Source organism: Haematobia irritans, chromosome 4 (assembly GCF_050003625.1).
Source record: "Haematobia irritans isolate KBUSLIRL chromosome 4, ASM5000362v1, whole genome shotgun sequence".
Classification (NCBI taxonomy): Eukaryota; Metazoa; Arthropoda; class Insecta; order Diptera; family Muscidae; genus Haematobia; species Haematobia irritans.
In genome coordinates this window covers 213,534,215-213,558,900 of record NC_134400.1, presented here as the reverse complement: position 1 = coordinate 213,558,900, position 24,686 = coordinate 213,534,215, and the positions used below count along the sequence as shown (strand labels likewise).

General features: G+C 31.4%; 2 protein-coding genes and 2 long non-coding RNA genes across 4 annotated transcripts; all 4 read right to left on the bottom strand.

Annotated features, from left to right (window-relative positions):
* Positions 1-79: 79 nt before the first annotated feature.
* Tektin-C (Tektin C) lies at positions 80-2,869 on the bottom strand. The gene is made up of 3 exons (XM_075307530.1): positions 2,537-2,869; positions 1,969-2,478; positions 80-782 (listed from the first exon to the last, which is right to left on the bottom strand). Exons 1-3 carry the CDS (start codon positions 2,707-2,709, stop codon positions 203-205), a joined length of 1,263 nt encoding a protein of 420 aa, XP_075163645.1. The 5' UTR covers positions 2,710-2,869; the 3' UTR covers positions 80-202.
* A 12,413-nt stretch (positions 2,870-15,282) lies between these two features.
* Positions 15,283-15,477, bottom strand: LOC142234823 (uncharacterized). Its single transcript, XR_012721722.1, has 2 exons — positions 15,435-15,477; positions 15,283-15,353 (listed from the first exon to the last, which is right to left on the bottom strand). It is a non-coding gene; the product is annotated as an uncharacterized LOC142234823 (long non-coding RNA).
* A 224-nt stretch (positions 15,478-15,701) lies between these two features.
* Positions 15,702-16,516, bottom strand: LOC142236497 (uncharacterized). Its single transcript, XR_012722060.1, has 2 exons — positions 15,854-16,516; positions 15,702-15,772 (listed from the first exon to the last, which is right to left on the bottom strand). It is a non-coding gene; the product is annotated as an uncharacterized LOC142236497 (long non-coding RNA).
* A 69-nt stretch (positions 16,517-16,585) lies between these two features.
* On the bottom strand, positions 16,586-21,713 carry LOC142235982 (uncharacterized). The gene is made up of 4 exons (XM_075307233.1): positions 21,697-21,713; positions 16,872-17,300; positions 16,666-16,801; positions 16,586-16,600 (listed from the first exon to the last, which is right to left on the bottom strand). The coding sequence occupies exons 1-4, from the start codon at positions 21,711-21,713 to the stop codon at positions 16,586-16,588; spliced, it is 597 nt and encodes a 198-aa protein (XP_075163348.1).
* Between the last annotated feature and the right edge of the window lie 2,973 nt (positions 21,714-24,686).

Genomic DNA, 24,686 nt, shown 5'->3' with positions numbered 1-24,686 from the left:
TTTTACTAATACAACAACAAATATTGATCCAGGAATCTGGGGAGGTAAACAATATCCTTCAAAGTAAATAAATTCAAAATTTTTCAATTCAATTCGAATGCAAGTTTTAACATGTTTTTTTTATTAATTAATTCGTCACTCAAACGCTTTGAGTGCCACTACAAACTCCAATAAAATTTTGTATATTTCGTCACAAGGTAATTTAAAATGATTGATATTTTAAAGCCTGACGTATTGTCATACAATCCACTTCATCGATTTTTATCGAATTCGCCTTAATGTTAATTTCCTCCTCCTGCATAACCTGGACATGCATCAGATAACGCAATGAGGCCTTATTCTCCTGCACCTTGTTATTCAATTTGCACAGAGAACCCTTTAGAGCTTCCAACTCATGATAGAGAGCATCTTGGACTTCATCACAAGTCAATTCAACCCCGGGGCGGGTAGCACGATTACCCAAACGGGTCAAACACAATTGCTGGGCTCGATTCTTATCGCACAATTCCTTGTCGAGCATTTGAAGATTTTGTTGAACCTCATGAATGTGATTCATAGTGTCGCTATGCTTATTTTCCAAACAATTTTTCACATGACGTTGTTCGGCAATACGACGGGCAAAGGCTTCATTGGTGCGATCCGTTTGATTTTGCATATCCTCACAGACTTGTTTGAGTAACAAATCAACATAGGCTCTCAATTGGGCAGCAGAATTCAGCTCCCTGGCATTGTTTTCTAAATTTTTATAGGTAGTATGTTGCCATTCACTTAGAGAATATTGGCTGTAGATAGAATAGAGAAAATAATTGAGGTAAATGTAACAAAGATTTAAAAAAAGTACAAAAAATATACTCTAGTAGAAAAAGCTTTGTAATATTAACAAAAACTGTCATTAAAATTAGCCAATGAAACAATTTCATAAATACAATGAACATTTTCGTCATTGTTATTGTTATGCTTAACGAAACATTTCGGACTATTATAAACATTTACATAATAGTAATGCAATGTCAATGAATTTCGTTGGCTAATTTTAAATCAAATTTTCTTGGTGTGTATCAGTAGCCAGTTTCATCGTATGCCGCTAGATGGCGTTAGAAAGATGGGGTTTGTAGTAAAAAACGTAGCGTGCGAGCCAAAGAAACATTCTTTGCCATTTTGTACACTTGTACAAAATATTTATTGCAATCATATTGCGAGCAAAATGTCCTAAAGCCCTGGGTGGACAAACATTTTGGCCGCAGACCATGCACATTCCCATAGGGCTCAGCACGCCTTAACCAATGGCTTAAAAGGGAGGTTCTTCGCTTCATTTCTACCGCAAAATGGCCACCAAAATCTCCGAATCTCAATCCGTTGTACTTTTGCGATTGGGATCTTAAAAAAATAACAAATTGTTGATCATATCAAGACGGGTCTTCGCCGGGAATGGGCCAAAATATCGCAGAACTACTTTCGAGTAGGGTGTGAAGTCTTTCTTGACCGTTTTGAAGACAACACCATGGACTTTCCAATAGGACTCAGTACGCGTCAACCAAGAATGACTTGGAGGTTCCTCGCGTCATTGCTACCGCCCATGGCCACCAAAATCTTCGAATCTTAATCCGTTGCACTTTTACGCTTGGGGCATTTTGGAGTGTAAAGTTGGCCCTAAAACATAGCGAAGTGTCTTCCATCTTAAGACGGAAATGGCAGAGTCACTTTCATGCGCCTGTGAGGGCTTTGGCGGCCGTCTAAAGGCCATATGGTAGCCAAACTGATTCTAAAATTGGATGTTATTCCCGGCATTGTTTGCTTTTGAACAATAAAACTAAAAAATAAAAAATATAGCGCTTTATTTTGTTGCCTTACATATCAGCCACCTTGTATAGGCTGGACTATACGCCTTGCTCTAAAGGAGCTAATTAAATTAGGGGAAAATTGAAAAATAATATATGTATTTCGGACTCTTTCACACAAACAACTTACCAATGATGATGGGCCAATTCACCCCCACCCATTTCCCGTTGACTTCCTCTCAAGGTCAAATTCTTCTCATCGATAAAAAGCGATTTATCCTTCTGGGCCAGATCTTTGTCCAACAAATACATGGTGGCACGTAATTTTCGCAATTGCTCATTGGTTTCCTTTAAGGCTTTGTCCATTAGACACTGGCAACCTTTGATAACCTTCAGTTCACAACGCAACGAGCGATCGACATCATCCTCACAAAGATCCACACCAAGGCGGCCCTCACGCAATACCAAACAACGTTGACAAATGGCCAACGACTTCTCCTTAAGAAATCCGATGGCATTCAAAATTCGCATGCGGTAGGTATTCAAAGCTTCATCCTCCAGAAGAGCAGTTTTCTTCTGTTTATTCAATTCATCGAGCAAGAAACGAATTTCGCTAGCCCGCTCTCGCATCTGATGTTCGACTTCTCGTTGCCAATTTCTTGTGGTATCATTGACATCGTCCATTACTCGGCGAGATTCCCTGAAAAAGAGATAAGAAGGCAACGTCACAGAGCACCTCGATAGCCATTCCCACCTACTCCATTATGCGCTCAGCCATTCGTTCTTGGTCACATGTTATACGAAGCTTGACTTTATTATTGAAGTCCCAATCCTCATCGGAATATTTCGGTGGTAATCTGGCCATTGGACCCAAGCTGGTACCGGTCAAATGTAAACCATTCATACGTTTTGCTCTCATATTATTCAACATTTTGACCAAGTTATTGTAGCTATAGTGAAATTTTCTAATACAATGCTGATGAATATGCGATGTTTTTGTGAAAAAACGTCCTCTCTGCTATCCGGAAGAATCGAAACTCAATTCGTTTGTTAGTTTTCAATTCATAATGTCACCATACCAACTACCGACTGCTCGTGTCAAAGACGCAAAAATAGAACAGTAGTTACTACATATTTGTGTCGATGGGTGCTAGTTAATTTCCCTTCCATTGTGAGAAGGATGGTACGTTACCGGCAAAGGAAAATATGTACACACACAAATACACGTGTATGAAATTATGTATAGTTTAGCAAGATTTCCCCTTAAACCTTTACGGCCGAAAGGTAGAAAAATATATTTAAGGCAATATCGTATTCAGACCACTTGGACGCGTTGCAACCACGGCTGCCACTCGAGCCAAACAAAAAAATATTTTGTCAAATTTTATTTTTGTAGAAAATTTTTTCAAAATTTTATTTGTATAGAAAATTTTGTCAAAATTTTAATTCTGTAGAAAATTTTGTCAAAATTTTAATTCTATAGCAAATTTTGTCAAAATTTTATTTGTATAGAATATTTTGTCAAAATTTTATTTCTATAGAAAATTTTGTCAAATTTTTATATCTCTAGAAAATTTTGTCAAAATTTTATTTCTATAGAAAATTTGTCAAAATTCTATTTCTATAGAAAATTTTGTCAAAATTTTATTTCTATAGAAAATTCTTGTCAAAATTTTAATTCTATAGAAAAATTTGTCAAAATTTGTTTCTATAGAAAATTTTGTCAAAATTTTATTTCTATAGAAAATTTTGTCAAAATTTTATTTCTATAGAAAAAATTGTCAAAATTTTATTTCTATAGAAAATTTTGTCAAAATTTTATTTCCATAGAAAATTTTGTCAAAATTCTATTTCTATAGAAAATTTTGTCAAAATTTTATTTCTATAGAAAATTTTGTCAAAATTTTATTTCTATAGAAAATTTTGTCAAAATTTTATTTCTATAGAAAATTTTGTGAAAATTTTATTTCTATAGAAAATTTTGTCAAAATTTTATTTCTATAGAAAATTTTGTCAAAATTTTATTTGTATAGAAAATTTTGTGAAAATTTTATTTCTATAGAAAATTTTGTCAAAATATGTTTCTATAGACAATTTTGTCAACATTTTATTTCTATTGAAAATTTTGTCAAAATTTTAATTCTATAGAAATGTTTGTCAAAATTCTATTTCTATAGAAAATTTTGTCAAAATTTTATTTGTATAGAATATTTTGTCAAAATTTTATTTCCATAGAAAATTTTGTCAAAATTTTATTTCTATAGAAAATTTTGTCAAAATTTTATTTCTATAGAAAATTTTGTCAAAAATTTATTTCTATAGAAAATGTTGTCAAATTTTTATTTCCATAAAAAATTTTGTCAAAATTTTATTTCCATAGAACATTTTGTCAAAATTTTATTTCTATAGAAAATTTTGTCAACATTTTATTTCTATAGAAAATTTGGTCAAAATTTTATTTCTATAGAAAATTTTGTCAACATTTTATTTCTATAAAAATTTAAAATTTTCCAATATTTCGAGACATCTCCGATGCTCGTCTTCAGGGAAATTACTTTAAACTTACTTTAAAGTAATTTCCCTGAAGACGACCATCGGAGATGTCTCGAAATATTGGAAAATTTTAAATATAAAAATACAACTCAAAAAACAACAACATTTCTATTTCAAAGAAACTGACACATAGATGGCGCCGGTCTAACACATAGATAGCGTCGCTAGTATAAAATACATTTTATTTTTATATAGTACCAACATTCAAATAATTCGTGTCAAAATTTAACGTCTGTAAGTCAATTAGTTTGTGAGATAGAGCGTCTTTTGTGAAACAACTTTTGTTATAGTGAAAAAATGGAATGTTTTGATAAAATAATGTTTTCTGAAGGGAAAAAATACGGTGGAAGCAAAAACTTGGCTTGATAATGAGTTTCCGGACTCTGTCCCAGGAAAATCAACAATAATTGATTGGTATGCAAAATTCAAGCATGGGTAAATGAGCACGGAGGACGGTGAACGCAGTGGACGCCCGAAAGAGGTGGTTACCGACGAAAATATCAAAAAATCCACAAAATGATTTTGAATGACCGTAAAATGAAGTTGATCGAGATAGCAGAGGCCTTAAAGATATCCAGGGAACGTGTTGGTCATATCATTCACCAATATTTGGATATGCGGAAGCTCTGTGTAAAATGGGTGCCGCGCGAGCTCACATTTGACCAAAAACAACAACGTGTTGATGATTCTGAGCGGTGTTTGCAGCTGTTAACTCGTAATACACCCGAGTTTTTCCGTCGATATGTGACAATGGATGAAACATGGCTCCATCACTACACTCCTGAGTCCAATCGACAGTCGGCAGAGTGGACAGCGACCGGCGAACCGTCTCCGAAGCGTGGAAAGACTCAAAAGTCCGTTGGCAATGTAATGGCCTCTGTTTTTTGGGATGCGCATGGAATAATTTTTATCGATTATCTTGAGAAGGGAAAAACCATCAACAGTGACTATTATATGGCGTTATTGGAGCGTTAGAAGGTCGAAATCGCGGCAAAACGGCCCCATATGAAGAAGAAAAAAGTGTTGTTTCACCAAGACAACGCACCGTGCCACAAGTCATTGAGAACGATGGCAAAAATTCATGAATTGGGCTTCGAATTGCTTCCCCACCAACCGTATTCTCCAGATCTGGCTCCCAGCGACTTTTTCTTGTTCTCAGACCTCAAAACGATGCTCGCAGGGGAAAAATTTGGCTGCAATGAAGAGGTGATCGCCGAAACTGAGGCCTATTTTGAGGCAAAACCGAAGGAGTACTACCAACATGGTATCAAAAAATTGGAAGGTCGTTATAATCGTTGTATCGCCCTTGAAGGGCCCAATGTTGAATAAAAAAACGAATTTTGACAAAAAATGTGTTCTTATTTGTAAAACCGGGGAATTATCACCCAACTTGTTATATTACTATAGAAAATTTGTGAAGTACCTCTTAGTTGGAGAGGAATATATTGCAAAATCTACCAGAATACCAAGAATTCTACCAAACAGTAAAACAAACCAATTTTGGTAGAATTCTATCAACTCTGGCAATCGTGAATGCCAATATCACGGTAACGAACAAAGGTACGAGAAACAAAGGATTTATTTGCATTTTAATGCTGGAGGATTCTAACGATAGCATTCGCACTATAATACTTGAATTTCATGAGGTATAACTTTATTTCTGAACGCAATAGATCAACATGCTTTTGTAAGCTGGTAAACTCTGGAAAAATCTGTCAGCTGTCAGACGAGCAGTTCAGAAATGACAGCAATCTATATACCACACCTTCGTAGAGGGTGTTACTCAATTAATTGAAATAAATAAAATGTTCCGAATTATTTATTGCATTCGGGACCACCAAATAAAATCTTTACCATAATGGGTTAACATGTTATTGATCATACAACATAACTTTTTCCTTGGTTGCCAAGATATGTTTATGTTTTGTTTATGGTTGCATGCCCATATCGTTATGGTTATGTTAGAAACGTCCTTTCACATTTTGTTTTTACGAAGAAATGCCGTGATTTATGTTTAATACAAAAATATGCAAGCAAATTTCATACTTGTACATACATAGTATGTTATAATGTAGTCAATCATAGCAAAAATAATCTAAGACCGAAGGATTTACAATTATGTTGGATTAACAACAATTAATTTGTGATTGAATGGATTTGGAATATTTTTGAGTTTTGCCACTAGAGGCGCTGCAGTATGGTTTAGAGCTTGTCCCCGCTTTTTCTTTAATTTTTAAATCTTTCTCAAAGTTAAATTTAGTTCAATGTTGCTTTACTTATTTCTGGCTTAAGTTTGTATTGCAATCAATGCTTCATTTATTCATGTACATCTATGCGACATGGACTATTCGCGAATTTTATTTTATTCAAATAAAGTACATTATAGGGATGCCAATTAAGATATTTCTCACGGAGAAATATTTTGAATCGTATATTGCAAAATTTTCAATACAACAATATACAAACTTAAAATTTTATAATATAGTGAGCCTGAAACTTAATCGAGCTGCCACTTTAACCTAACCTAGTTCTCTTTAATTGGATTGAAGAATTGGATATAAGAACACTGAATTTTTGCGATTGAGAATATCGGAACATTTGTTCTGTAGGGAGACAAAAAAATAGTCGTAAAAATTAATTGTATCAATTATTTAATTGAATCAATCAATAATTTAATTGACGTTGGTGGTTAATGATATATTTTCTGTGATTGAAGAAATTTCAATTAAAAATTAATGGGATAGATCCCATTGAGTGATTTTTTTCCTCTAGACATTTTGGTCAAAATTTTATTTCTTTATAATTTTTCTCCAAATTTTATTTCTATACAATATTTTGTTAAAATTTTATTCTATAGAAAATGTGTCAACATTTTATTTCTTTTTTTTTAATATTTTATTTCTGTAGAAAAATTTTTCAACAATTTATTTCTAAAGAAAATTTTGTAAAAATTTTATTTCAATAGAAAATTTTGTCAAAATTTTATTTCCATAGAAAATTTTGTCAAAATTTTATTTCTATACAAAATTATGTCAAAATTTTTTCTTCTAGACATTTTTGTCAAAATTTTATTTCTTTGTAAATTTTTGTCCAAATTTTATTTATATACAATATTTTGTTAAAGTTTTATTCTATAGAAAATGTTGTCAAAATTTTATTTCCTTTCTTTAATATTTTATTTCTGTAGAAAATTTTGTCAAAATTTTATTTCTAAAGAAAATTTTGTAAAAATTTTATTTCTATAGAAAATTTTGTCAAAATTTTATTTCCATACATTTTTTTTCAAAATTTTATTTCCATAGAAAATCAAAATTGTATTTCCATAGAAAATTTTGCCAAAATTTTATTTCTTTAGAAAATTTTGTCAAAATTTTTTCCTCTAGACATTTTTCTCAAAACTTTATTTCTATAGAAAATTTTGTCAACATTTTTTCCTCTAAACATTTTTGTCGAAATTTTATTTCTTTATAAATTTTTGTCCAAATTTTATTTCTATACAATATTTTGTTAAAGTTTTATTCTATAGAAAATGTTGTCAAAATTTTATTTCTTTTTTTTAATATTTTATTTCTGTAGAAAATTTTGTCAAAATTTTATTTCTAAAGAAAATTTTGTAAAAATTTTATTTCTATAGAAAATTTTGTCAAAATTTTATTTCCATACATTTTTTTTCAAAATTTTATTTCCATAGAAAATTTTGTCAAAATTTTATTTCTATAGAAAATTTTGCCAAAATTTTATTTCCATAGAAAATGTTGTCAAAATTTTATTTCCATAGAAAATTTTGCCAAAATTTTATTTCTTTAGAAAAATTTGTCAAAATTTTTTCCTCTAGACATTTTTCTCAAAACTTTATTTCTATAGAAAATTTTGTCAACATTTTTTCCTCTAGACATTTTTGTCGAAATTTTATTTCTTTATAAATTTTTGTCCAAATTTTATTTCTATACAATATTTTGTTAAAATTTTATTTCTATAGAAAATGTTGTCAAAATTTTATTTCTTTTTTTTTTGAATATTTTATTTCTGTAGAAAAGTTTGTCAAAATTTTATTTCTAAAGAAAATTTTGTAAATTTTTTTTTCTATAGAAAATTTTGTAAAAATTTTATTTCCATAGAAAATTTTGTCAAAATTTTATTTCCATAGAAAATTATGTCAAAATTTTTTTCTCTAGACATTTTCGTCAAAATTTTTTTCTCTAGACATTTTTGTAAAAATTTTATTTCTTTAGAAATTTTTGTCCAAATATTATTTATATACAATATTTTGGAAATTTTTTTTCTATAGAAAATTTTGTCAAAATGTCATTTCTACGCAAATTTTGAAAAATTTTATTTCTATAGAAAATGGTGTCAAAATTGTATTTCTATAGAAAATGTTGTCAAAATTTTATATCTCTAGAAAATTTTGTCAAAATTTTATTTCCATAGGAAATTTTGTAAAAATTGTATTTCCTAGAAAATTATATCAAATTTTTTTCTCTAGACGTTTTTGGTCAAAATTTTTTTCTCTAGACATTTTTGTCAAAATTTTTTTCTCTAGACATTTTTGTCCAAATTTTATTTCCATACAATATTTTGAAAAATTTTATTTCTATAGAATATTTTGTCAAAATGTCACTTCTATGCAAATTTTGAAAAATTTTATTTCTAAGAAAATGCTGTCAACATTTTATGTCTATATGTGGGTATTAAGTTCGAGGTTAGCCGCTAAAATCGCTAAAGTGAAAAGTAAATCAGTAAAAAAGGCATAAAATTATACATATTTGTATATAACTTGATGGGGAATAACCCAAAGCAAATTTTGTATTCCTTAAAGTGGATTATAAAAGAAAAGTAATCGTGAAAAAATGACGATTTTACCTACTAAACTCGAACTTAACCTTATTTTGTTAATATTTTATTCTGTAGAAAATTTTGTCAAAATTTTATTTTTATAGAAAATTTTGTAAAAATTTTATTTATATAGAAAATTTTATCAAAATTTTATTTCCATAGAAAATTTTGTCAAAATTTTATTTCTATAGAAAATTATGTCAAAATTTTTTCTCTAGACATTTTTGTCAAATTTTTTTTCTCTAGACATTTTTGTCAAAATTTTATTTCTTTAGAAATTTTTGTCCAAATTTTATTTCTTTAGAAATTTGTGTCGAAATTTTATTTCTATACAATATTTTGGAAAATTTTTTTTCTATAGAAAATTTTGTCAAAATGTTATTTCTACGCAAATTTTGAAAAATTGTATTTCAAAATTGTATTTCTTGTCAAAATTTTATTTCTATTTTGTTAAAATTTTATTTCTATAGAAAATTTTGTCAAAATTTTATTTCTATAGAAAATTTTGTGAAAATCTTATTTCTATAGAAAATTTTGTCAACATTTTATTTCCAAAAAAAAATATTATAAAGAAAATTTTGTCAAGAATTTATTTCTAAAGAAAAATAGTTCATTGGACAACTAGGTTTTTACTATTTTTTTCATTTGAGTGTAAACATCAACTCAGACATCTACCTCTCGCCAGCATCAGTTTCAGTCTCCGATTTGAACAGCTGAAAATGGAATTACACTGTCCCCATTTTCCTTCATACCGAATTCATGGCATCTCTGTTTTTTTTTAAATATAAAATTGAGACTTGATTTCCAATAATTTCTTGTATACAATACAATAATCCAATATAGAGAAATATATGTGGAGTTTATGAACTATTTACCTTAAATATTATGCATACATTATTTTTGTAACAATGTATTGGTTCTTGATGTTAATAAATAATTTGAATATAAATCAAGGATTTACTCTCCTCATGAATATTCAAAGGACTTTCTATGTTGTAATGAAAGCACAAATTATTGTATTCCTTATATATTTAGAAATGATATCGATAGTTCAATGAAATTGGACATAGGTTAGGTTAGGTACAGTGCCATCCCATTGTTTCAGGCTCACATAGACTATACAGTACATTGTGATACCACAGTAATGAACTTCTTCTTCTCTTATCACTGAGTTCTGCCCGCTTCCATGTTTAGTTCAGTGACTCAAAAAAATCGCCTCTGTAACATATACTGCCAAATATATTCTGCATCAAGCATATACATATATTTTCAGAATTTGCTCAAACAGAAAAATGTTTGCGCTGTGCAAACATGTTAAGTTTCACCCTAAGCATATCATTATTTAAGGCTCCAAACAGATAATTCCAGTTTCTAAACATTTGTTTGCTTGCAACAAAATTTCTTAAATATAATATATAGAATAGAAATAAGCATGTATGTTCGTAATTTATTTTAAAAAATGTAAGTATCATGGACGAGTACTCAGCAACCTACACTTTTATTGTAATTAAACATCTATATACACACAAAAAAAATGTTCTGATTCCATCACGAAATTAATTGATACAATCAATTTTTTAATTGAAATGTCTTCAATCACAGAAATAGTTAAAAAATTAATTGATCCAATTAAAAAATTAATTGACACTATTAATTTTTGATACTATTTAATTTTTTTCAACTACACTCAAAAAAACTGAACTCTCTATTTCACTAAAGCCAATTTAACTTTGTTTTAGTTCATGGAATTATTATATATGGAGAAAGTTTCGTTTACTCTAATAATTTTTTGCGTACGTTAGTTAAATGAACTAAAAGCGGGAAAAAATTATACAAAAAAGAAGTAAAAAGTTTTACTAAATTCGTACTTCTCGCCAAATAGTTCATTATTTCTTTAAATTTGTAAATTTTACTACAAATTCGTCCATCATGAACTTCGTATGTCACTAAAGACATTCTTGCAATTTTGAACTCCAATTTTTTCCTTCAAACTACAAAATTTTCTTTAACAAGTGGAAAAAATAATTACGTCTAATAAATTTTCTTGAATTTGTCGAAAAATATTTACTTATTTTTGTGATATCGGCGTGATGTCAGCATTTGTAATACTGTTTAGTTAAAGTTTTCTAAAAATATAAAAAATTTTCTAAAATTAACTAAATGTTTTCTTCCTGGTGGGTTCATTGTTTTTTCAGTGTAAAAATTTTGTTGAATTAATTAAATTTTTAATCGAATATTTTTTAAAACTCAATTAAAATTTTAATTGGAAAAATTTTCGTGAAATTTTTTTCTGTGTATGCATGTATTTCGTTATCTATCTCCGTCACCATATTTATCTTTTTATACCCACCACCATAGAATGGTGACGGGGGTATAATAAGTTTGTCATTCCGTTTGTAACACATCGAAATATCGATTTCCGACTATATAAAGTATATATTTTCTTGATCAGGGAGAAATTCTAAGACGATATAGCCATGTCTGTCTGTCCGTCTGTCTGTCTGGCTGTCTGTCTGTCTGTCTGTTATAATCACGCTACAGTCTTCAATAATAAAGCAATCGTGCTGAAATTTCGCACAAACTCGTCCTTTGTCTGCAGGCAGGTCAAGTTCGAAGATGGGCTATATCGGTCCAAGTTTTGATATAGTCCCCATATAAACCAACCTCCCGATTTGGGGTCTTGGGCTTATAAAAACCTTAGTTTCTATCCAATTTGCCTGAAATTGGAAATCTAGAGGTATTTTAGGACCACAAAGAGGTGTGCCAAAAATGGTAAGTATCGGTCCATGTTTTGGTATAGCCCCCATATAGACCGATCTCCCGATAATATTTATAGGGCTTCTAGAATCGGTAGTTTCTATCCAATTCGCCTGAAATTGGAAATCTAGAGGTATTTTAGCACCATAAACAGGTGTGCCAAAAATTTGGTTGAAATTTGAAATCTAGGGGTATTTTAGGACCATAAAGAGGTGTGCTAAAAATGGTGAGTATCGGTCCAGGCTTTGGTATATCCCCCATATAGACCGATCTCCCGATATGGGGTCTTGGGCTTATAGAATCCTTAGTTTTTATCCAATTTGCCTGAAATTGGAAATGTAGAGGTATTTTGGAACAATAAAGAGGCGTGCCGAAAATGGTGAGTATCGGTCCATGTTTTGGTATAGCCCCCATATAGACCGATCTCCAGTTTTTGCTTTATGGGCGTCTAAAATTTGTACTATTTATCTAATTTGCCTGAAATTAGAAATCTAGCGGTATTTTAAAACCCTAAAGAGGTAGGCTGAAAATGATGAGTATCGGTCCATGTTTTTATAGCCTCCATATAGACCGATCTCCAGATTTTATTCTTGGGCTTATAGAAACCATAGTTTTTATCCAACTTGCCTCAAATTGGAAGTCTAGAGGTATTTTAGGACCATAAAAAGTTGTGCTGAAAATGGTGAGTATAGGTCCATGTTTTGATATAGCCATCAGATAGACCGATCTCCCGATATTACTTTTCTGGAGGTTTTTAGGAATATAAATAGGTGTGCAAGAAAAGATTTTATTTTTTAGGCTTCTAAAATCCGTAGTTTTTATCTAATTTGCCTGAAATGAGAAATCTAGAGGTATTTTAGGACCTTAAATATGAGAGCCGAAAATGGCGTGTATTGGTCCATGTTTTGGTTTATCTCCCAAATAGACCGATCTCCCGATTTTACTTCTTGGGCTTTTAGAAACCATAGTTTTTATCAAATTCACATGAAATTTTAAATCTAGAAGTATGTTAGGAACATAAAGAGGTGTGCCGGAAATGGTGAATTATAGTTTCCAGATTTTACTTCTGGTAATCATTTAAATAATGGGGGTAAAAATCTACAGATGTTAGATTTCAAATCAAGGCGTTATTTCATCGTTTTCTTGCACACTTGCACACTATGTTTATGATTTCTCTAAAACTCAAACAAATAGGGTTCTTATAAATCCAGAATCTGATCTAGTCTTCATAGGTAAAATCTTTGAATTTATCTTCGGGAAGTGTACTGGTTGAACTGATCTGCTTGTCATCAAATCCCCCTGAAATTTTCATAGGAAATTATAATATTAGATTCATGATGGTGGGTATTTAAGATTCGGCCCGGCCGAACTTACTGCTTTATATACTTGTTTCTACTCTCTTGATCTCTATGACGTTTCTAATTTTATATGTTTGAAATCCAAAACTATTATATTTAAGAACATGTAAGGTCCCATACATAATATGTTCTAACATATTAGCATATATGTCCCAAACATGTTATACTAGTTTATGAACATTATATGCTTGCACTTAAAAATAATGTGCAAAAATTTTAATTCCAAACATAGAATTTTTACACCGAAACATATGCAGGGACATCCTGCAATAGCTCGAGTTCAATTTTCTCTTTATAGAAATAAACTTTTGACAAAATTTTCTATAGAAATACTTCACAGAAGTAGTTAAAAATATTCTGTAGAGATAAAATTTTGTCTAGGTATAAATTTTTGACAATATTATGTGTAGGAATATTTTATTCCTTGACAAAATTTTCTCTAAGAATAAAATGTTAACAAAAATTTATCTATAAGAATAAAACTTTGACAAACTTTTCCATAGGAATAAAATTTTTGCAACATTTCTTATACGAATACAATTTTGATAAAATTTTCTATAGGAATATAATTTTGATAAAATTTCCTACAGGAATAAAATTTGGAAAAATTTTCTATAGGAATAAAATTTTGACAAAATTTTCTATAGGAATAAAAACATATTCAATTAAAAATTTAATTGATTCAACAAATTTTTTAAATGAAACAAAAATCAATCACAAAAATTAATAGTATCAATTAATTTTTTAATTGACTTTCACTTCATTTTTTAATTGATACTATCATTTCTGTGATTGACGACATTTAAATTAAAAATTAATTGGATCAATTAATTTCGTGATTGAATCAAAAAAAAATAATTTTTTGTGTGTAGGAATCCGAAATAAAATTTTGACTATCATTTCTGTGATTGAAGACATTTAAATTAAAAATTAATTGGATCAATTAATTTCGTGATTGAATCAGAAAAAAAATTTTTTGGGTGTAGGAATAAAATTTTCTATAGGAATAAAATTTTGACAAAATTTTCTATAGGTCTAAAAATGTTGACAAATGTTCTATAGGAATACAATTTTTATAAAATTTTCTAGAGAAATAAAATTTTGACAAAATTTTCTGGAAGTCTAAAAATGTTGACAAAATTTTCTATAGGTCTACAAATTTTGACAAAAGTTTCTATAGAATTAAAATTTTGACAAAATTTTCTATAGAAGTAAAATTTTGGCAAATTTTCGATAGGAATAACATTTTGACAAAATTTTCTGTAGGAATAAAGTTTTGACAAAATTTTCTATAGGAATAAAATTTTGACAAAATTTTCTACAGAAATAAAACTTTGACAAAATATTCTATAGAAATAACATTTTGACAAAATTTTCTATAGGAATAAAGTTTTGACAAAATTTTCGGCATAAGCCGGCTATTGTGTAAACCCCTTTTTTCGGAAGGTTCAAGTGTGGTTCACTTTTGGGTTTAGTGAACTGCCTGAATTTATTCTGATAATTGGTTGATAGTTTTGCTGCAAATAGAGGATGCTGTTGAGGAATGTGGTAATTCCGAAACGTGCGTCCATCCAACCATCTTGCAGTCTATAAGACTTTGCCCAAATAAATTTGACAAACATTCTTTTCCTCTGTTGGTTAACCTGCACTTGTAGTTTGGTCAATGTATGGTTTTAAGCTGAAATCAAAAAAAGAAATAAAATTTTGACAAAATTTTTGATAGAAATAAAATTTTGACAAAATTTTTTAGAAATTAAATTTTAACATTTTCTATAAAAATAAAATTTTGATAAAATTTACTATAGAAATAAAACTTTGATAAAATATTCTACTGAAATAAAATTTTGACAAAATTTTCTACTGAAATAAAATTTTGACAAAATTTTCTATAGAAATAAAATTTTGACAAAATTTTCTATAGGAATAAAATTTTGACAAAATTTTCTATAGAAATAAAATTTTCCAATTAATGAATTGTTGATTGAAACGAGCTCGAGGTCTGTATTTTTTAATTTATTTTTTTATTCAATATTTCGTCTTTTCATTGAAAGACTTCATCGGGAAAATTATTCTGAGTGTACAAAAAGAAAAGAAAATATATACAAAAACATTGAAATACGTACAAATTTGATGTTACATTAAAAACACTTACGAAAACAACAAAAATATTACACCCACTATTGAGTAGAACCTAAAAATAAAATTTTGATAAAATTTACTATAGAAATAAAACTTTGATAAAATATTCTACTGAAATAAAATTTTGACAAAATTTTCTACTGAAATAAAATTTTGACAAAATTTTCTATAGAAATAAAATTTTGACAAAATTTTCTATAGGAATAAAATTTTGACAAAATTTTCTATAGAAATAAAATTTTCCAATTAATGAATTGTTGATTGAAACGAGCTCGAGGTCTGTATTTTTTAATTTATTTTTTTATTCAATATTTCGTCTTTTCATTGAAAGACTTCATCGGGAAAATTATTCTGAGTGTACAAAAAGAAAAGAAAATATATACAAAAACATTGAAATACGTACAAATTTGATGTTACATTAAAAACACTTACGAAAACAACAAAAATATTACACCCACTATTGAGTAGAACCTAACGACACAGCGTCTGTTGTCATACTAACTATTGTTCTTCCGCCCTTTTGTTTTTCTGATCAGATTCCTGTAGCTTTGCGCCAAATTGTCAATGTCTGTCTTATAGTTCATTCTCTTTTCTGTTGGTGTGTTGAGAATGTGTAACATCTCCAGTGTTAGTCTCTTATTATAGTTACTCTCACACTGTAGCACACGCGTTCTCTCTATATCGGGGTGGTGATGTTCTGCTGCACAGTGTGTTGATAGTGCCGTTTTTTGCATTGGTCTCTGTAACCGATGTTTTAGATCTGATTTATGGCCAGATAAACGAGTTTTTAGTTTGTTCTTCGTAGTTCCTATGTAAACCTTGTCACATCCATCTTTTTCATTCCCATTGCACTTTATTTCATATATTAGGTTGGACTTTTCCATGTTGTCAATTTTTGATTTAAGATTCGTAAATAATTTTTGTAGTGTGTTAATAGTTTTTGGAGCTATTGCGAAATTATTCTTGTCGATTAAATTGGCATTACAGACTCTTTCATGTAATTTTGGTATGTATACGACCGATTTATAAAAAATTGTTTGTTTTTCTTTGGAGGGTTGTAATTTGCTTTTCTTAATTATTTTCTCAATTGTGGATAAAGGGAAGCTGTTTTTTTGGAGTATTTTCCTTATTTTTTCAATGTTTGACTTATGAAATTCAGGGCTGCTAATCGTCAATACCCTGTTCACAAAATTTTGGGCAGTATTTTGTATAATTCTCCTGGGGTGGTTTGAGTAAAAGTTAACCAATCTGCCGGAAGACGTTGGCTTTTGATACCAATTGGTTTTTATATTTGTATCTTCTCTAATGATTAGTACGTCCAGATAGGGAATTTGTTTACCTTTTTCAAGTTCCAATGTAAATTTTATACTAGGGTTAAAGCTATTGAATATCGTCAAGAGGTCGTTTATTGAACTTTTTTTTTACAATCCCAAAAAGGTCGTCCACATACTTAGTAAGAATCTTAGGCCTAATATCACAGTTTGCCATACATCTATCCAAAAGCTCTTCCATAACAATGTCGGCTACTATCGGAGATGCTGAAGATCCCATGGGTAAACCTTTTCTTTGTTGATAAAAACTTGTCTTATATCTGAAGTATCTATTATCAATTATACAGAATTTTAATATCCTGAAAAAGAGATTCTTCGGAATCTTTGTTATTTCTTCCAAAATGTGCCACTTTTCTTCTATAATTTTTAATGCCAAGTCCACGGGTATACTCGGAAATAAAGATACAACGTCAAAAGATACCATCGTTTCGTCTTCATCTATCGTGATGTCTTGTATCTTTGATTTTAATTGCATGGAGTTTTTAACGTTGTATTTTGAATTGTCCGTTAGTCTATTTAAAATAGTTGTCAAGTGTTTACACAGGTTGCTGGATGGGGAATTAATAGATGAACATATGGGACGAAGTGGGTAATCTTGCTTGTGTATTTTTGGGAGACCATATATCCTATATACAGACCTCGAGCTCGTTTCAATCAACAATTCATTAATTGAAAAATCAAATACAGGTCGAATACAATAAAAACAAGTTTATTGAAATAAAATTTTGACAAAATTTCCCATAGAAAAAAAATTTTGACAAAATTTTCTATAGAAATAAAATTTTCTATAGAAGTAAAATTTTGACAAAATTTTCTATAGAAATAAAATTTTGACAAAATTTTCTATAGAAATAAAATTTTGACAAAATTTTCTATAGGAATAAAATTTTGACAAAATTTTCTATAGAAATAAAATTTTGACAAAATTTTCTATAGAAATAAAATTTTGACAAAATTTTCTATAGAAATAAAATTTTCACAAATTTTTCTATAGGAATAAAATATTGACAAATTTTTTATAGGAATAACATTTTTGATGGGTATATTATTTTGACAAAATTTTCTATAGAAATAAAATTTTGACAAAATTTTCTAAAGGAATAAAGTTTTGACTATCATTACTGACATTTAAATTAAAAATTAGTTGGATCAATTAATTTCGTGATTGAATCAGAAAAAATGTTTTGTGTGTAGGAATAAAATTTTCTATAGAAATACAATTTTAACAAAATCATCTATATGAATAAAATTTTGACAAAATTTTCTATAGGTCTACAAATTTTGACAAATGTTCTATAGGAATAAAATTTTGGTAAAATTTTCTAGAGAAATAAAATTTTTCTGGAAGTCTAAAAATTTTGACAAAATGTTTTATAGGTCTACAAATTTTGACAAAATTTTCTATAGGAATACAATTTTCTATGGGTATACAAATTTGACAAAATTTTTGTTAGGAATAAAATTTTGACAAAATTTTTTATAGGAATCAAATTTTGATAAAATTTTCCATACAAATAAAATTTTTAAAAAATTTTCTATAGATATAAAACTACACACAAAAAAATTGTTTCTGTTTCAATCACGAAATTAATTGATCCACTTAATTTTTTAATTGAAATGTCTTCAATCACAGAAATGATAGTATCAATTAAAAAATGAATTGAAGGTCAATTAAAAAATTAATTGATCCAATTAAAAAATTAATTGATATTATTAATTTTTGTGATTGATTTTTGTAGCAATTAAAAAATTTGTTGAATCAATTAAATTTTTAATTGAATATTTTTTTAAAACTCAATTAAAATTTTAATTGGAAACATTTTCGCAATATTTTTTTCTGTATACAAAAAAAAAAAATTAAAAAAGGAATGTATTTTCAACAATCGATGGTAATTCATGCTTACCTCTTACCCTTACTGTGTAGAGCCTGCAATTTCAATTGCAATAAAAATCATTTATTTTTTTTTTGTCATTTTTGAAAACGACTTCAACATTAGTATGTAGATCTTCTCATTCTTCATCATTATTATTTTTATTTCTGACTTTAAAATTAGACTTATAATTTAACTTAAAGTTGTGGTTCATCGTCTTATGATCGTAAATACAAATACATACAACTTTTATTTTTGAATGTTCATTTATTTTTCTTCAAACAATTTCCAAATTCCCAACATTATTATTATCTATCCAGTTTTTATTCAGATTTTGTTTTATTATGTTTTATACGTAACCAGCAAAAACTCGAAACCCATAACCAACATCGATCTTATTCAAATGTATATATGCGCATGTATTGCATTTCATTGTAATAAGTTATATAAAAATTTACAGAATAGTTTTTACGGATGTTTTTTTTATATCTAATATATTTTTTTTTTGTTTTAATTCAGTTTTTTTATTATTATGGTACCATTCATTTTTATGAAGTGCCACTTGGTATGTATAGTGAAAGGGAGGGATTTTAATATTTTCTCATTTTAGTTAACATTTTAAATTTTATATTTGGTTTATGTTATCCAATTTTGTGTAACTTGACAGGTTAACAGGACTTTGCAGTCATATTGGCAAATTGTTACATTTCTTATGGTTGGTTTTTAAACCAAAGATGGAATAGATCCTAAAAACTTGGATTGAAGGGAGAAGTACAAAAATGTTTGATGTGATTTCTCAATTACACACTCAAAGAAATCCGTTAGTAATAAGAACGACAAAAAGTCTGCAAAAAGTATCAACAAAGTCTAAAGGAAAAGAAAAACCCCCACTTGTACAGGGTGGCTGATATGTGTTGCAATCAACTTTAGCTTGCTATCATTTTTAAACCGCTCGCAGGACAGTTGACCAATTTATTCCAGTGACAGTTCATTTTATGGTTTAAAAGCTTACAAAAGCATTTTGATTTATTGCATACTGAAATAAAGTTATTCGTAATGGAATTCAGGTGTGATGGTGTGATTCCTTTATATTTGGTTGGAAAACCGTAAGTGGATATCGTTAGAGCCCTGCAGCATTTAAATGTGAATAAATCTTTTGTTTCTCATACCATTGCAATTTGGTTTTCTCCAAATTGAGTCGTTTGTGAACAAACAAAATTATCGGGTTTACTTGCCAAAGAGGTCAGCTCAAAATTATCATCTTCGATTGGCCACCAAAATCCAAGCGCTGTAAGGTTAGCACTAAAAACTACCTACACAGAAAATGAAGAAGAAAAAAGTGTTGTTCCACCAAGACAACGCACCGTGCCACAAGTCATTGAGAACGATGGCAAAAATTCATGAATTGGGATTCGAATTGCTTCCCCAACCACCGTATTCTCCAGATCTGGCCCCCAGCGACTTTTTCTTGTTCTCAGACCTCAAAGGATGTTCGCAGGAAAAAATTTGGTTGCAATGAAGAGGTGATCGCCGAAACTGAGGCCTATTTTGAGGCAAAACCGAAGGAGTATCAAAAAATTGGAAGGTCCTTATAATCGTTGTATCGCTCTTGAAAGGAACTATGTTGAATAATAAAAACGAATTTTGACAAAAAATGTGTTTTTCTTTGTTAGACCGGAGACTTATCAGCCAACCTATTATGGTCTCTAACAACCATGCAAAAATTGGTCCAAATCGGTCCACAATTATATAGGCCCCATATAAACAGATCCCCAGATTTAGCTTATGGAGCCTCTAAGAGAAGCAAATTTCATCCGATCCAACTGAAACTTGGAACATTGTGTTGGTATATGGTCTCTAACAACCATGCAAAAAATGGTCCAAATCGGTCCATAATTATACATAGCCCCCATATAAACCGATCCTCAGATTTGGCTTGCGGAGCTTCTAAGAGAAGCAAATTTCATCCGATCCAACTGAAACTTTGAACATTGTGTTGGTATATGGTCTCTAACAACCATGCTAAAATTGGTCCAAATCGGTCCACAATTATATATAGGCCCCATATAAACCGATCCCCAGATTTGGCTTACGGAGCCTCTAAGAGAAGCAAATTTCATGCGATCCGACTGAAACTTGGAACATTGTGTTGGTATATGGTCTCTAACAACCATGCAAAAATTGATCCACCTCGGTCCACAATTATATATAGGCCACATATAAACCGATCCCCAGATTTGGCTTACGGAGCCTCTAAGAGAAGCAAATTTCATCCGATCCGGTTGAAATTTGGTACATTTCGCTAGTGTATGGCCGATATCAACCCTGCCAAAATTGGTCCGTATCGATCTATATTATATATAGCCCCCAAATAAGCAGATCCCCAATCACAGAAAAATCACGATTGCAACTCGAGCCAAAAACAATCTACCAAAATTTTTTTGCCATAGAAAATTTTGTCAAAATTGTATTTTTATATAGAAAATTTTGTCAACATTTTATGTCTTTAGGAAATTTTGTCAAAATTTTATTTCTGTAGAAAATTTTGTCAAAATGTTTTTTCTATAGAAAATGTATGAAGCATTTCATAGTTGGAGAGGAATATTTTGCAAAATCTTCCAAAACATCAAGAACTCTACCAATCTATCAAACAGTAAAAATCTGCCATTTTTGGTAGACTCGTGTTCATAATTGTATATAGTCCAGCCCCCTTATAAAGCGATCCCCATATTTCAATTATGGCCCTATAATTACCGCACAAAAGTTCATATCGTTTCGTAATTATTTCTTCCCCATATATACCGGTCAAGAACTGAATCTATACGTATTTAATCGACCTTTCTTTTGTCTACTATATATCCCGCATGGACTAACTTACAATTTAGAAGATGATGTTAGGAAGTTTTAAGATGTCTTGCCATCGGCCGCAACCCAAGTAATAATAAAAAACAAAACGAAACGAATATAGCGCTTTACTTTTTTACTTTACATATCAGACACCCTGCATTTGATTGTTTTAGCAAACAATGACCTGGTCTTTTTCTATATATATGTGGCACCCTGTCGTGCCTACTTCGAACCAGCTGTCATCAGTTTATCTCATTTTTACTATTTTATCTTTATCATCAATAACCCGTTTTATAACTGTTTTTACTTTTGCTACTATAATGATTCCTTCTTCTACTTTTGTCACTCGAGTGAACAAGTCGTATAACCACACTACTCCTTTTATATTATTTAGTTAACTTAGATTAATAAATTGAATTGAAATTAAGAACTAAAACCGCGGGATTTTTATTGGATAACAACAAGATTACCAAAGTGGTGACCCCGACGTGATCCCGTGGTACGGCGAAGATTTTTTAAAGTGTTTCTGAATCGTAATTTTTTATTTCAATTCCACGCTTGGGTAAGTGTGGCATACAGCGGCATCAAATATATTCGATCAAGTACAAGTTGAAGCCTTTCCACGTTTTTAATTGGTGCGCTGCATAACCTCAAAATGATCGACGAGAGTGACGCCCAGAAATTGGGAGAAGACCAAAGTGCTCAGGAAACTGCAAACGTTTCTGTTGTTTATGCACGTCTTCCATTGCCGGTTTTGTCCAGTTCCAACATAGAGTCCTGGTTCGTCACGATGGATTTTTGGTTCACCGCCTCGGGAATTTCTGCTGATCGGCAAAAGACAGCGACAGTTTTGGCGGCATTGGACCCCAGTGTAATTTCCCAGCTCACAGATGTAATTGCGGCCATGCCACAAGTGGAAAGATACGAATACATTCGGTCCAAAATAATTGAGCATTTTGCCGACAGCGAACAGCGCAGGTTAAACCGTCTCCTATCTGAGTTGCCACTGGGTGATCGTAAGCCATCTGAACTATATCACGAAATGAAAAGGGTAGCCGGAACGACATTAGGCGAAGCCGCATTAAAAAGTCTTTGGATTAAGCGATTGCCAGACGTAGTTCAGCCCGTAGTAGCTGCATCCACTGGCCCCGCGTCAGAGTTTACGAAAATTGCTGATTCTATAGTGGATGCAGTTTCTACCAGTCACATCCGTGCTGTTTCAAGCAGTAGTCATGATCCCATGGAGGAGATCCGGGCGGAGATAGCAAGCCTGAATAAGCGTTTCGAAAAGTTGACTACCCGCTCTCGTTCCCGCAGCCGTGCCGCTCAAAGCCGTACGCGATACAAATCCTCAGGAAACGAATCCCGACAAATCCGAAATTCTCCAACCGATACTGAGTGCTGGTATCATCAACGCCATGGTCGCAGCGATCGTAGATGTAGAAGCCCGTGTCGCCATAAGGATCGCAAGGTAAACGCTGTCTCGAATGGCGCAGAAGGTTCAACAGCATGAAGCCAGGTGCGCGTGTCGAATTGTAGCGAAGATTCGAGCACGAAACGCAAAATATTTCGCTTTCAGGTGAGAGATCGTGTTTCAAATAAAATGTTTTTAGTTGATACAGGTGCGGACGTGTCTGTCCTTCCTCTCACTGCAAAGAACGACACCATGAAGCCAACTGTGACTCAACTGTATGCCGCAAATAGATCCCCAATTAAAGTGTTTGGAGAAAGGCGCATAAAGGTCGATTTGGGACTCAAATACGTTTTTGATTGGTCTTTTGTGGTTGCCGACGTGTCTAGTCCAATCATTGGTGCTGACTTTATCCGACATTTCGACCTTTTGATCGATCTACCGCGAAACCGTCTAATCCACAGAACGTCAGAGCTTAATGCTGCGACGACAACGCAGGAGAAGATTTATGCCGCTGAGGTTCACTCGTACAACCCATTCGACGACATAGTCAACGAGTTTGTCGACATAACCAAATTGGCAGCACCTGGCACGGTAACAAAATCATCAACTTTCCATCGAATTGACACGACGGGGCAACCAGTTTTCTCCCGGCCGCGGCGTTTGTCGCCTGAGAAGCTGGCGGCGGCGCGAGTTGAATTTGACTTCTTAATTAAATCAGGTATTTGCCAGCCGTCTAGCAGCAATTGGTCGAGTCCACTGCACATGGTACGTAAAAGTAATGGAACGTGGAGACCATGTGAGGACTACCGGGCCCTAAACGCACAGACCATACCAGACCGATACCCGCTGCCATACCTTACAGATTTTACCAGCAATATCAAGGGTAAGAGGATCTTTTCAAAAATTGACCTTCAAAGAGCTTACCATCAAGTCCCGATACACCCAGAAGACGTCAGCAAAACTGCCATAACAACACCTTTTGGGCTCTATGAGTTTAAATATATGACGTTTGGGTTACGCAATGCCGCGCAGACATTCCAGCGGCTGATAAACGAAGTTCTGCGTGGCATTGACTGCGCTTTCCCGTACATCGATGATATTTTCATAGCGTCCCATAGTGTCGAGCAGCATAAAAGCGACCTTAGGAAAGTTTTCCGGCGTTTACGAGAAAATAATCTGGCGATAAACCGTGCTAAGTGTGAATTTGGGAGATCGGAAATAACTTTCCTGGGACATCTTGTTACGGCAGACGGAATTCGGCCACTTCCGGAAAAAGTTTCCGTGATTCGTAATTTTCCCAAACCTCAATTGGCTAAAGAATTGAAAAGATTTATTGGCATAATAAATTTCTACAGAAAATTCTTGCCACACGCCGTTGAAAATCAATCGAGGCTCCAGAATCTCATAAAAGGAAATTCCAAAAACGATACAACACCGATTTTGTGGACAGCTGAAACTGAGGCTTGTTTCGAACAGTGTAAGTCAGAATTAATAAATGCTGTGGCATTGGCCCACCCAGCCAAAGACGCGGATTTAGCTCTGTATGTCGATGCATCAGATATTGCTGTCGGAGCCGCCCTGCATCAGTGTGTAGATGGAGCCTTGCAACCACTTGGATTTTATTCCAAAAAATTTACAAACACACAGCGAAACTACAGTACCTACGACCGTGAGTTAACAGCCATTTACCAGGGTGTTTATCACTTCCAGTATTTGCTTGAGGGGAGAAGATGCTACGTCGTCACGGATCATCGGCCGTTAACGTTCGCTTTTCGTCAGAAATCGGAGAAAGCATCTCCAAG

Excerpts from the sequence above, each read along its gene's own strand:
- Tektin-C (XM_075307530.1), bottom strand. The coding sequence starts at position 2,709 with ATGTTGAATAATATGAGAGCAAAACGTATGAATGGTTTACATTTGACC. Across the intron at positions 2,479-2,536 it reads ATGGCTGAGCGCATAATGGA|GGAATCTCGCCGAGTAATGG; the intron begins GTAGGTGGGAAT and ends TCTCTTTTTCAG. Across the intron at positions 783-1,968 it reads GAATTGGCCCATCATCATTG|CCAATATTCTCTAAGTGAAT; the intron begins GTAAGTTGTTTG and ends TTCTATCTACAG.
- LOC142235982 (XM_075307233.1), bottom strand. Across the intron at positions 16,802-16,871 it reads AGGCCTAAGATTCTTACTAA|CTTTAACCCTAGTATAAAAT; the intron begins GTATGTGGACGA and ends GATATTCAATAG.